The sequence below is a fragment of the Tyto alba genome, unplaced genomic scaffold, assembly GCF_018691265.1.
Source record: "Tyto alba isolate M040663 unplaced genomic scaffold, T.alba_DEE_v4.0 Super-Scaffold_18, whole genome shotgun sequence".
NCBI lineage: Eukaryota > Metazoa > Chordata > Aves > Strigiformes > Tytonidae > Tyto > Tyto alba.
Genome location: NW_024881280.1, coordinates 24,258,346 through 24,272,474, shown reverse-complemented (window position 1 = coordinate 24,272,474; position 14,129 = coordinate 24,258,346). Strand labels below are relative to the sequence as shown.

At 41.3% G+C, this 14,129-nt stretch overlaps 1 protein-coding gene across 1 annotated transcript in view; it reads left to right on the top strand.

The window, feature by feature from the left end:
- Nucleotides 1-5,951, top strand: part of ANGEL1 (angel homolog 1) — a 91,091-nt gene extending 85,140 nt beyond the window's left edge. Inside the window, exon 12 of the mRNA XM_033008724.2 lies at nt 5,893-5,951. Coding sequence (XP_032864615.2) covers nt 5,893-5,936 — 44 coding nt within the window. The 3' untranslated portion in view covers nt 5,937-5,951. The remainder of the gene's footprint in view (nt 1-5,892) is intronic.
- The last annotated feature ends 8,178 nt before the right edge of the window (nt 5,952-14,129 follow it).

The window sequence follows — 14,129 nt, the reverse complement described above, 5'->3', positions numbered from 1 at the left end:
AAATCATATATTGCAAGGCGTCTTCATCAATTATATGTTTTATTAACCCCACAACCTCTAGTGTGCTCTCAACTTTATATAGAGATCACAAATGATATACTAAAGACACAAAGGATGGGGATGGTCTTGAAATGTTCTATCTATATGGTTGTTTTCTCCCCACTTCTTTTTAGTTTTAGGGGTTCCTTGTGCCTGAAACATATTTATTGACACTACCACCTCCTCCTGTTTGATAGCTACCTGTTTTGGCAGCAGTTTGTAGTGCAGTTTTCTATCTGCATCAGTCCTGTTCTACATTTATTTCCTTTGCTGGTAGTTTTGACTTAAATAGAAATGTTATTAGATTTCTCTGAAGGGAAAACTTTACACTACACATAATCACCTCCCAAAATGAATATCACTTTTGTTGTTACAGTGACCTATGATAGAGACATTATTTTTTCTTTAATTGGTGGTCTATAACATGGGACTTAAACAGGTTTCAGGACTGTAGTTCAAACATATTTGAGTGATGGAAATCCAATGAAAAACTGTCGGTGAGTTCTTGGGGAAAGGTCACTGTTGGTACAACTTCCCTTCAGCACTCAGAGGACCGTAGTGACAGAGCTTGCCAGATTTCAAGATTCTGATTTAGAGAAAGTATGGAACTATGTTTAGGAATGATGTATCTAAATCAGCCAACCAAGAGAGAGGAGTTCATGGCACTGGCCTGAGGTCACAAAGAAAGTCAGTACTGTAGATAGAGTATTATGACTGCAGGCTTTTGCTCAGGCTGTGTGTCTCCTCTCCAGTATAGAAATGTATAACCTGTCCAATCTTATCTCCACAGGGCAGTGTTGGTATCACTAGCAAATGCTTCAAAGTTCTCAGTAAACTGCTAGTGGGGACCTCTAACTGGGCAAAATCTGTACCATCCAACCCTATGGAAACTAACTGCAAGCTGAAAGATTTGATTATTTTATTGTTATCTATATTATATTCCATCATGAAAGGTATTAAAATATTATCTTAACACACCCAATCCTCTGAAATACTAGCAGACATTTGAACAACATCATTCTTTTTGCACATAGAATATTTCTCTCCCATGGATCTTGCTGATTTTCCCTCATTCTTGATTCTCTCTGCTGATTGTCACATATCATTTCAGGAGCTAACCCCATCTCTAACTGCAGCTATTCGTTATCAGCCCCTTTGCCTTTACCACTTCCATTTGTAATTTAAACACCCTAATTTAATAGGTTTGTCTCATTATTTTGATTAATCATATTAACTCATATTAATTAAGAGATGGATTTAGGTAATGACAGAGGTTAATGGAGTCAGTTTTCACTTTCCCCTGGTTTTTCAGGGAAGGGGGGACACAGGGGTAGGAGGGGAAAATAAAAAGAGAGACTAGAAAGAATGAAAAAGAGAAACTGTTGGGGGGGAAATCTCAGTTAGCAATCAGAAATTCCCTGTTAATTGAATGTCTGATTTTATTAATGATGAAATTTATAAAGGTCCTTAAGAAAAGAAAAGAATTTAGCCAGTTCAGCAGTTAAGTGTGAATATTAACTAGCTCCAAGATAAAAGTTAAAATATCCATTTTCTTTTCTTTTCTCTAGTTCTTTAAATAAAAAGCTCTCTTTGACACTTCATCCCATTAGAGCTTTAGCTTCCTTTGCCATCCATTGCTAAATGGCTGGAGACTGTGCAGAGAATGTAATGGCCTGGATGGTTTAAGAAATGCTGACCTTGGAGGGCAGGAAGTTAATACATGGATCATCATAGTGCTTATTTTCCTTGATGCTTGCTCTCTGATGATGCTTTGGTAAGTGGAAGAAGGATTCCAGCTCTGCCCTACACTCTGTCTCTACTCTATCAAGCTTGTTTCCCTGAGGATCAAGAAAAAATGAACTGCAAACAGTGTCAGATTCAGACTGAACTTTGTGTTGGTGCTGTGGGCTGCATTTCCATCTCAACAAAGGCATGGTGAATCCTTTGCTTATCGAAGTCCCTCCATGACAGTGTCTCATGGTTATTACTCCTGGGCATGTCCAGCAGCAGACTGCTCCTACTTTGTCTTTTTCTTTTTCCCTTTTTTGTACCAATGCTATATAGGCATAAAATCCCATTTGAGGAGGGGAACTCTTTATAGCCCTACTGCCCTCGTGCAAATGACAGCATGAGGGCAAGTCAGTGGAAAGCTCTTTCATCCTGTGCTCCATGATGCTTCAACTGACCTGCTTCGATGAACATTTGAACAGAAGGACATTTTGGAGATGAAGCTGGTTGGTAGTGAATTGTGGGGTAAATGTGCAAGACACCAGAGTAAGCAGTTAGCCTTTTTCATTACCAGAAAAGAAGATTTTGTGACAAAGGTAACATTTCAGTGGTAACATTTTTGTGATAGTGGTAACATGGTATGCAAAATAAAGGGAGTTAACTATACAGGAATTAAAACTATTATTCAAACCCTAAATTAACAAATATCAGCAAAGAGTTTGTATAAATTGTCACAAATCTAAATAAAAAAAAAAAAAAGAATTAGAACAAGAAAGATGTTCTATGAACAAAATGTTGCCAAAAAACCTAAATATTTAATTATGAGGGAACTTGGCATCTTTGTATATCCGTCTTCCAGTAAATGTTGCTGTTGAATTGTAGTGCTCACAGGTGACTTGTAAAAGATAGCCAGTAAGGTTTATAAGACCATGTCCTAGTTTGAAGTGTAGTGTACTATCAGACCAAAGATTATTTGGCAATAAATTACAAAGAAAAGCACCAAGAACATGGTGAACATTCCCTGTGAGGTATTTGGGGAAATACTCTTTAAGTGTGACCAACTGTAGTCACTGTATTTACGTTAACTCAGTAGAATATATTGCCTGTGGAAAGACAAACAGTACCTCTTGACTATCCAGATTTCATGACTGCAGTACAGTCCCTTGCTCTCAGCTACTTTAAGCTGAAGTTTGCAACGTAGGCACTCATGTGAGTATTTAATATCATCCACCTGGAGTCCTTATACCTAACTTGACTGCAACTCAGAAGAAATTTTAATATAAATTCCTGAAGTTGATTACTTTTCAATGATCTATGATTAAAATAGCAGAAGTCTAAATTTGAATTTTTCCATAATCAGTATTTCAGAGTGGATGAATGAAACAAATTTCAGTTCAAAAGGCACTAGAACAGTTGAAATCTGATAAGTCTGACTGAGCTTTTTTGTGGCTTTGGTGAGAACTTAAAAAAAAAATTGCTTTTGCAATGATGTTTCATAACAGGTAAAAATATACCACATTTCAAGATTGTTGGCAACCTGAGAATGTTGACTGTCTGTTTCTATGATATTAGAAAACACCATAAAATTAACATCCTTTTTTGTTGTGTTTTATCTTTGCTTAAATAAGCATAAATCAACTAGGGAATTATTTCTGTGCAAAATGACATTTGACCTGAACAGTGGAGAACCATGAGTTTGAAAGATCCAGTTGGTGTTCCCAATCTAGTGTCTTTTGGCTTGTATATAGAAGTATAAACATGTAGGATTTGCATTTGAAAAGTACAAGGCTCAGAAGAGAGAGAATTTGAGGCATGTAACGTTAAGGGACTTCAGAAATAGATGACTAGAAGTGTCTAAATGCAGCCTGACATTATGAAATGACCCAACAAAATTTCACTAAATGGGGAATTAGAACAATATGACTGTCAGTGTGTTTTTGTTCAGAGGGCTCAGGTCTTGTTCAAGCAGGGAAAGCCTCTCGGGCAGACTTTGTCTCTGTGGAGTCTCGCTGCACGGTTACTGACCCACCACAGCTGCTTCTCTACCTGGGAGTATTCCTAAAACTCCAGCCTCTGAAAACCTGGTTTCCCTTGAAGAATTCTCATTTTATTAGAAGCATGCAAAGCTTTTATCTCTACAGAAAATCTTGAAAAAATAGAGTGTTAAAAGCTCAGAAAATGTAAAAGCCTGATAGGAAAATCCAATACATGTATATGCATATATATATATTAATAAAAGATGTATATATAAAAATGTATATATAAAAGACAACAGTACCATGTGATATTTTAAGACAGCTTTGGGATTATTTTGGAGCCTCACTCAAATTTGAAGTAGTTTGTTTTGCAAAGCTGTCAATTATTTCGGTGAGGGTTCAGATGGACAGAGGATACCAGGTACAACTTTTCATTGTGGGACTGAAGGTACTGGACTGCTCCTTTTTGGAGACTTTTAGTGGATACTGTTTGAATTAATATGTATCCAAGGGCGTGTTTGAATGGAAGACCTTGACTTTAATGCTATGATTTTTTTTTTCATACTCCTTCACTTAAGTTTGAGGTACAGATTTTTTTTTATTAGCAGTAGACATACATACAGCCAGAGATTTGCATACTGTGAGGAAGTGCTAAATAGGCAAAAGCAGACTGTAATACTAACCTCTGACTAAAAACAAAAATTAAAAAAAAAAAAAACAAAACTGAAAAATTGTGTAGATATGATATTTTTCCAAAAAAAAAAAAAAGCCATAGTAGTTTAATTCTGATTTTACTTCTGTTGAATTTACACCAGAAAAAAGTCAATGGAGTTGCTTCAAAGTGTACAATAGCATGAGGTTAAGACTGAGTCCTATATCTTAAAATATTACATGTAAGTGTATACACATTTCTTTGTGGGTGCACTGTATCTCTTTGTCTATGCATAATCAAGTGTATATATTTCACAGCTGCTGTCTGTATCATTCACTTCCAAAACCAGCATGCATTCATTTTCATAACTTTTTGTTCTATTACAATATTAATGGGACTATCAATGGGAAAGGACAAGAGAAGCATTTTTAATGTTTATCTGACAGTTGCAAATTTCACTTGAGGTTGTTTACTGGGATCTGATTGTTGGCAAAGAGGAGTAGGAAAGACAGCAAGATGAATGGGATCACAGGAAGAAGAGATGTATTTATGGGTCCTCTTAGCATCATCTAAGAGTAATAAAAAGTCCTGTCTTACCCCTCCCTTACCAAGTCTTAAGTTTTAAACAGCAAAAAATGAGGGATTGTTTTAATTAATTTCTGTTTAATCCAGGTGTCCTATTCAACATGAAACATATTGCATTTAGAGATGTGAAAATTAGATTAAAGTTTCAGTGTATGTGTTTAATCTCATCCAACATATTTTCCCTAATGGGGGATATGCCTGGAAGTGAGAGAGTTTGTGGACTTGTGGATGAACCTGCAATGTGATGTCAAACTATGTATCAAATTGCTACTGGAGCTTACCTTTTTGACCTTCAGTTCTAGGACTATCCTAAGTGAGGCTTATTTGTTAAGGGGAGAGCTCAACCTTTTGCTCTGCAGTTTTACAGACCCTAGGTTTTACAGATCTGAGCATTGCTCCTCCAAATTTTCTCTGCTTTAAACATCAACTTGGAAAAAAAAAAAACACCTCCAAATAAAACCAACAGTCTTGGAATTCTGCCTGTCTTTGTAGTAGTTCATGCTTTAAAATGTTTATTTTTAAGTATCAGTTTTTCAACTAGAAGTGCAGAGACTGTGACTTTTTATCAACCAATGTTTAAAAACGAACCAAAAATTTATATACTATAGATAACACAGAAATAGTAGGGTAAGAGTATTGTGTTCAGCTCTGGTCACCTCTGTTACAGATTACTGCAGAAATAGAAGAATTTCAGAACTAGGTAGCAGGCTGTGTTGTTTGGAAAAACAGGCTGTTTCATCTGAGGGAAAATCTTGGGAGAAGAGCATGGAGGTGTGAGGGAAAGGTTTAATTTTCTATACAAAATTAAATCCAAAACAACTGGCTATTTAGATTTTATTTAGATTTGAACTGTTAAATGCTTCTTCCTGGGAATTATAGCTCATGTGCTTCTCTTTCTGTTCTTCTCACTAGGCTTGGCTTTTTTGGTGGATTATGTCTCCTTTGATACACTTTGACTCCCCCACTGAGAAACTTTGGTGAGGACTTTGACCACCACTGCAGAACACTGTGACAGAATTTTTTTTTTTTTTTTAAATGAAAAGTAAGAAGTTTCCACAGGAAGCAGAAACATTCCCCAGGATTGTAATTATGTCAAAGGTAATTAATCTGGGGGAAGGCTTGCAAGAACTTTCAGTTGTCAGTATGTAAAATAATAATTCTCATAGTACATGAATACTTATTGTGTTTTGAAGTATCAGAGTGAGGACACAATACATTTGGAAAGGGGCAGATATAAAACCCTTGGAAAGGAAACCAAACAGCTATACAAAATGAGGTTCTCAGCTGTAATGGATGGCTTCTATTTGCTGTCTTTTGGTAAAGCAGTTGTCAGCCTGTGCTGAAATAGTGTGTGTGCTGGGTTTGTGTGTGTGGAGGGGTTTTGGTAGCGGGGGAGGGAGCTACAGGAGTGACCCCTGTGAGAAGCTTCTCGAAGCTCACCTGGCTCCAAGTCAGACTCATGTCTTGCTGAGACTGAGCCAATTAGTGACGGTGGTTGCACCTCTTCAATAACGTATTTAAGAAGGGGAATCTGGGAGGAGGAGTGGAGGTTGTGAGAGAGACATCAATGTGAACACTGAGGTCAGTGGAAGAGAGGAGGAAGAAGGGGGGGGTAGGTGCGCCAGTACAGAGACCCCCCTGCAACCTGTGGTGAGATGGCAGGGCCAGCCCCCTGCTAGCCATGGAGGTCTATGGAGGACCACACGGTGTAGCAGGCAGCTGCACCTGAAGAAGTGGAGGACTCTGTGGGAAGAAGAAGCCCACGCTGTTTTGGTTCAGTGCTGAGAGGATTGCAACATGCAGGAAGGATCCACTCTGGAGCAGCTCGGGAAGGGCTGTGGCCCATGGGAAGGACTCATGTTGGAGAAAGTTGTGGAGGACTGTCTCCCATGAGAGGGAAACCATGCTGGAGCAGGGGAAGAATGTGAGGGGTCCCCCCTACCTGAGGAGAAAGAAACGGCAGCACTGACTGCACCCCCCATTCCCTGTGCCACTGGAGGGGAGGAGGTAGGGACATCCAGAGCAAAGCTGAGCCCTGGAAGAAGGGAGGGGTGAGGGGAGGTGTTTTTAAGATGTGGTAACGTTTCTCACTGTCCTATTCTGTCTGTTAAGTGTTCTTGTTAGTGTCTGAATTAATTTTATGTTCTTTTAATTCCCCTAACAAGTCTGTCTTTTGCCCGTGACTGTAATGGGTGAGTCATCCCTCCCTGTTTTTATCTCTGTTCTGGAGCCTTTTGTTTTTACCTTCCCAGTGCTGTGGGGTGGAAGGGGTGATTGAGCGGCTGCACGGTGCTCAGTTGACCTCTGAGCTCAAACCTGTGACAGTGTGTTAGAAATACATGTTTCACAGGTAGTGCAGAGGAAAGACAGCTTGGATGGGTAAAGAGGGAATTTTACAATGAACCAGTCAACTAGTGACCTCTCCTAGATGCTTTTGTGAGCCTGCCCTGATCTGTGAGCATTTGATCTGGATGGTTTTGGTAGAGGCTTTCTTTTCTGGCATACCAGTCCTGCCTTTTTTTCTGCTTTCGGTGGGCTGGGGAGAACTGTGCAGACAGACAGCATATAGTCATGCACACAGTCCAGCTGCTTTGAAAACTGTCTTGTGGGACCGAGGGAGGAGCTGAGAAAATGCTTCATTGCTGCTTGTGCTGGGGATCCTGGAGAGACGGAGACATAAGTGTAATCCATACATCACTGCCTGGTAACTCCACTCTCTGTTTATCAATTACCAGGACTAATTTATATTCAGTGTTAGGTTTGGGTTAATTACAGCTAAGTTCCTTTCAGTAGTTAGGTTAATTACAGCTGGGTATTCCCTGTTGTCACTGCCCCCAAAAGAGAGGTCTGATCCTGGCCTGCAAAAATCAAAATTAGAACTGGGACTAAGGCAGTCTGGACCAGTGCTTTATTAAAAAGCCAATGGAGCAGCAACCATGTTGCAGATGCTTTCATTGCCTAAGGCTTCCTCAGCAGTTTTAAAGCAATTAGATTTGGTGCGTCCCTGCTCATGGACACTCCTATGCACCTTACACAGCAGACAGTGTAGGCTTAGCTATTCACTTACCTCTGGGCTCCATAGGCAACTCTCACCTACAGTGCCGTGGGTGGCTGGCTGTCCTAAAAGCTGGAGCCTCCTTATTTGGAAGGCCTCTGCAGGAAAAGAGGAGTCCTACCCTTTAATTTGATAGTGAAATTGTTGTTTCAGTATCTGAACATCTATTAATTGACTGCTGGGGCCAAACTCCCTGTAATTTCTCTCAAGTTTGCTGCAAACCTGGCCATTGGATTCTAGTACTTTGTAGTGCGACAGCCTCAGCAAGCTACCACCATAAAAGTAGTTCCAGAAGGACCTTTATCTCTGACATGGAACTGTCTACATCTTCATTCCCAGTAATTGCATCTTTCTAAGGTGATTCCTCTGGGGGGAGTTAGTGTGTTCTTCCCCATGTGCACAGGGACAGCTCCATCTGCTGAGCTAAGCATTAAACTGAAAACCCAGGACCTGTGTCATTAGACACCCCTTTTAGTGAAGTCAAATCACTATCCCATCTTCTTCCTCTGTGGAAATGAATTCAGCAGCTTCTTACAAGGCAAGGTCTGATAAGCACAGCTGGTAGAGTGAAGGGAAATGGTGGAGACTCGTTTCTCCCTCCTGTCTACACCTGAATCTATTTAGGGCCCCTGTGGTAAAAAATGCTATTTGAGGGAAGGGATCTCTCACAGTCAAGGTGGCAAAGTTTTGGTATGCTCTGGAAAAAGCTCTGTGGAAGTGCTATCAAAAGTTGCTTTTATGGCAGAAGATAATAGGTAAGAGAGATGGAGAACTGTTACTTGCTGAATTCTACTATATTAGAACAAAGCATTGTTCCACAGAACTGACAGGAGGTTGGTTTAAAGCAGATAAAAGAAAGAGCTTCTGTGTCTGGCTACTGGAGGCTGTGGGACCTGAGAACACTAGCATGTTCAAAGAAGGACTAAGCAAATTTATGGGCAACAGGCCCATTAAATGAGTGCTAACGAGAACATGAGGAGGTACTGCTGCATGTCTCAGTTCTGAAGGAAGAGAGTTGCTGGCAGAGGAGGATTCAGGAGAGAGGGTATGTATTACTGTTTAGCTTGCTCTGTCTTGAAGTGTTGTGTGTGACAGAAAAACGCTAGTGGCAGGACTGAATGTGAGGTGTTATGAGGGCAGACTTATCAGAAGAGCTTGTGATTCCACTGGCGTGTGCAGGTTTTAAGGGAAAGCAAATACCTCTACTGGCCATGAGAGGGGTGTAGCACCCAGTGAGTTGTTTCCCTAGGGTGATACTGACTGATTTATTATTTGCTGAAATTCTCCTTAGTATATCCCAGGTTGGCTGGTGGATGAAACTGGACAGTCACTAATACCATACCTCCGTGGAAAAGTATTTTCAGCAATGCTATACTGTGCACCAAGCTTAGGGCTCCTTCTGCGGCTCAGGAGGTTGGCGGCAGACCGTGTGCTTTCTGACTCTTCTGCTTTTTAAAAAGTCCCTTTAGCAGTGAATATTGATGTGCAATAGGCTCTGCTGAGCATGCTGGCAGCAATGAGTGATAGAATCGCAGATGGCACCTACTCATACTTTATGTTTATCCTGGAAGCTTGTTTCGCAGGATCATCACAAGATGCTGAGAACAACTATGTTGTTACATGCAGGAATATTATTACGGTGCCTTCATAGGTGCCTATGATGCCGAAAGCCCTAGGCCATCTGCTTGTATGAAGCTTTGTTCTAAGCTGACTCGATTCCATCTCCAGGTCATATGCTGAAGTGGTAAAGGCGTGTGCTGTATTTCTTCTCTCTTTCCAAGCTAATGTCTTTCAGTTGTACCCATCTCTTATCCAAATGACCTTTGGTAAGACACAGTGTGGAAATTTGAGGATTTATGTTTAATATATTTATGGTTACCTTTATTCATGTTCATAAAATGCTTTGCAGGCATTTATACTGTAGCTTTGGATCATGCTCCTAAAGTAAGAGTGTTATATCTAGCTTGAAGTTGGGGAAGTAAAGGTAAAAGGAGGCAAAGGGATTTGTCCAGGTCTGCAGATAGTCGTTGGGCATTGGCATATTGCATCTGATGCCTGCCTTTGTGTCCTAAAATGTGACTATGTTGCTGATAGACTGGGGAATCACTTTTCTATGTTGGGCAGTAATAAGGGAACTCTCATCTATACCTATTGGGAGGACAGCACTGGTGAGAGGTGTCTGCACGATGGGAAATGGGTGGTCAACTGTGATTGGGACCTACAAAGTTGAACAAACTAGTGAATAAGTCTCTAGGTTTCATTGGGTGCTACATGAAGACCAGAAGAAGGAAATACTCTCAAGTATCAAGTTGAATTTAGCAGTAGAGTTTATTTTCACTGGATGTTGTGGGTGACCAAGAATATAAAATTATATGAGATTATAAAATATGAGATTAGCAAGTCCACTGATGGCTAATAAGTGGAATGGTTTAAATACAGCATTTGGTCTTATGAACCCTTTAAAGGACTGGGTGCTGGAGAAAGTGGACTCTTTCCGAAGCACCTGGTGCTAGCTGTTGGTGAGACAAGGTATTTGGTGTGATAGACCTTTGGTCTGTCTGTTCTTATAAACTTGATAATGTACATTTTACTGTTACAATCAATGTAAGCTCTAATATTGAGAATGATGAGTAGTTAGTAACGTTAAATGCTATGACAAGATCCTACAGCAACTCTTCCACTCCAGTCTTCCTTGCTCTGTCATTGCAGCACTCTGTGCAAAAGTCCACTTTCCTACATTATAACAAGTTAACAAGCACTAGGGGCCTACATGGGGAACCTAGGTCGTGCTTTCAGAACTGCTGGTAGGGACTTGCTCAACCTGTGATTATGCAAGTCTGCTCTGAACTAATGTCCTGCACTGATCTCCTACTGTGCTGTGCTTGTGAGATTGCAGTGTTTCATAGAGAGTTTAAGGCTGAGGTTTCTTCATGCTTGTGCTGGGTTTGTGTGTGTGGCGGGGTTTTTGATAGTGGGGGTGGGGGCTACAGCAGTGGTCCCCTGTGAGAAGCTTCTTGAAGCTCCCTCAGCTCCAAGTTGGATCTACCTCTGGCAACAAGGCCTGAGCCAATTAGCTGCTCCTCTAATGATAATGTATTTAAGAAGGGACCTGGGAGGAAGAGTTAGGACATCTGTGTGACCACTGAGGTCAGTGGAAGAACTGGGAAGGTGTGCTGGAGCGGATCCCCCCATATCCCACAGTGAGATGGCAGGGCCACCCCCCTGCCACCCATGGAGGTCTATGGTGGAGCAGATGCTGACCTGTGGCCTGTGGGGAGCCCCACACTGGAGCAGGTGACTAGATCCAAGGGAGGCTGGGACCCTGTGGAAGGAAGCGGCCCCTGCTGGTGTAGTTTGGTGCTGGAGGATTGCAACACACAGGGGTGACCCACGCTGGAACAGCTAGGGAAATGCTGTGGCCTGTGAAAAGAACTCAAGTTGAAGACAGTTTGTGGAGGGCTGTCTCCTGTGAGAGGGGGACCATGCTAGAGCAGGGGGAGAATGCCAGAAGTTCATCCCTGCCTCTGCTCTGCCCAAGGAGGAAGAAGTGGCAGGACTGACTACACCCCCCATTCCCTGCCCCCTGCACTACTGCAAGGGAAGGAGGTAGAAGATATTGGGATCAAAGCTCAGCCCTGGAAGAAGGAAGGGGTGGGGGGACATGTTTTCAAGGTGTAGTAATGCTTCTCACTGTCCTACTCTGTTAAATGTTGTTGTTAGTGTCTGTATTAAATTTATGTTCTTTTTCTTCCCCTAACAAGTCTGTCTTTTGTCCTATGACCATAATGGGTGAGTCATCCCTCTCTGTCCTTATCTTGATTCCTGAGCCTTTTTGGCTTTATTTTTTCCTTCCCAGTGCTGTGGGGTGGAAGGGGAGAGTGAGCAGCTGCATGGTGCACAGTTGCCCTCTGAGATGAAACCATGACAGTGTTGATGCAAGAGCTGATGTTAACATCACTGTTGTAGAATTTGACAAATGTGTTAATTATACCCCATGTTCTGTAAGTGCTGTTACTGCAATACTGTTCACTTTTTGTCCTGACTGTTGCTTCCTGAGTTGTGAAGTAACCTGGCATAAATCTGTTTTAGAGGTGGCAGTGTTTTAAAGGGAGGTGAAATGATTCCTATGTATGAATTCCAAGGTCTTCTTGAAATGAAACAGTATTTGTGCCTGGTAGTAGCAGATAATAAGCCTTCTTTCAAACTCCATTTGTGCAACAAAGCTGCTGCCATATCAGTGTTTTGCATATATTTGTGAAGTAAAACAATCAGTAGTTAGGAAAAGCATGTATCCTGTACCAAAACTGTAAGATGTAAAATGAAGCAACTGGGGGCAAAGCTTCCCCAGATCCCCTCCCTATTTTCAAAAATCCTAAATAAGTTTAAATTTGAAATCTGGTGTTCGCTGATGGTCTAGGCTGGTAATATTCAGACTTGCTCCTGTAACTTACGTGGCAGGGAAAGGAAGAAATTTTGGAGCATAGGAAGTTTCTCCAGAAATCGCACACCTCTTTTGCCTGTCTGCTTGGGAAGAATGTAAATGTGAGTGTTTCCTGGTGATTGTCCAGGTGATAGCCTCTTCGGCATTCCACCGAACGGCCACCTGTCCGCCTGTAATAAATGACGGCTATAAAGGGAAGTGATCACAGCCATGATACAGCCAGAGGCATTTGTTTATATTCTTATAATATGTATCAGATTGAATAGAAATTATCACTTACAATTGACAAATGGAGAGTGGAGATAGTTGCTGGGTATGTGAAAGCTCATCCAGAGCTGGGCCAGCTGCAAACTTTCTTTAGTGAAGGCTGTCTGCAGAATGCAGGTGTCATGCCAACCAGTGATTAACGGTGAAGCTGGAGGCTTGCTTGTGTTAATGATCCACATATCTCTATATAGCAGCACTGCAGTCAATAAGCGTCTTGTTGCTTCCCAGAAAGGATTCTGATGGGCAGAGGCTGCCATTTTGGGGGTGGAGTGTATAATTAAGTAAATGGGGGCAAAAGCAGAGGAGTATTCTTGGGCATTTCTCCAGCAGAATAGTACTGATGTAGTGTTACCCCTCACAGTTTGTATTGTACAGAAGACCAGGATTGCTGAACCTAAGAGGAGCACAGCTGCCTGGATGCAGAGTACTATTATATGTTACTGTAACGATAATACTGTTGTGTGAACAGAGGAAAGGGGTATTCCTTGGATCTGTTTTCAGATCAAGTGTGCCCTATATGACTGCTTTCCTGAATGGCTGCTATTATTTCCCTCTCTTGTCTCTGTGTAGACACAACACTTCCTGTTCTGGATCGAGAAGCTGAGTATGTCCAAGTGAGAAGCCTAAGAGCTGACCAGGGCCAAGTGCATTCAATCTTCAAACAAGCTGAATGTTTTAAGCTCCCACTAGCATTTGATCCTTTCTGGCAAGTCTTGCAAGGGATATGGGAACTAAAGAATCTTGGATTAAAGATAGAAAACAATTTCTCAAGACAAGTGTTACCATCTTTGCTGCTTGTCACAAATTTAAAACTAGACTGGATGAATCTCTAGAAAATATGCAGCTTGTAGAAGTGGTGAACTGTGTGCCCTCTATGAGCTATTTGTCAGGAGACCTTTTTGGATTCTACATGTGAAGACCTATTCCTGCAGATATCTATAGTGATCTGCTGTGTTGTTATTTGCTGTCTGAAGCTATTTGGAGGTGGGGTTATTGAAAGAAATGAGATAGGAGTGGGAAAAGAAGTGAAGTGAAGGAGAGAGTGCTGCAGTGCAAGTCAGTTCCAGCCATTGTGCTTGCCTCCAATTTTGGTATGAAGGAATAAAGATAGTGTCATCATCTATAGATATTTTGTATAAGAAAAAATTATAGAATATGCAACAAGCTGTAGCATAAAGTTTAGTGTCCTCTCACCTACCTGTTCCCCTCTGAAAATGTTCTATATAGGCCCAGCTACCAAGGGTGTTTGTCTGAGTCTATGGGATAGAGGGCTGACAGGACTGAAAGCTCCATATGAGAGAGTCCATCACATAGCTAGTGCCAGGAGTGGGAATGGACTTGGTTATAAGCTGTCTTTGTGGTCTTCTTTCTGTTTACTAAAGTTCT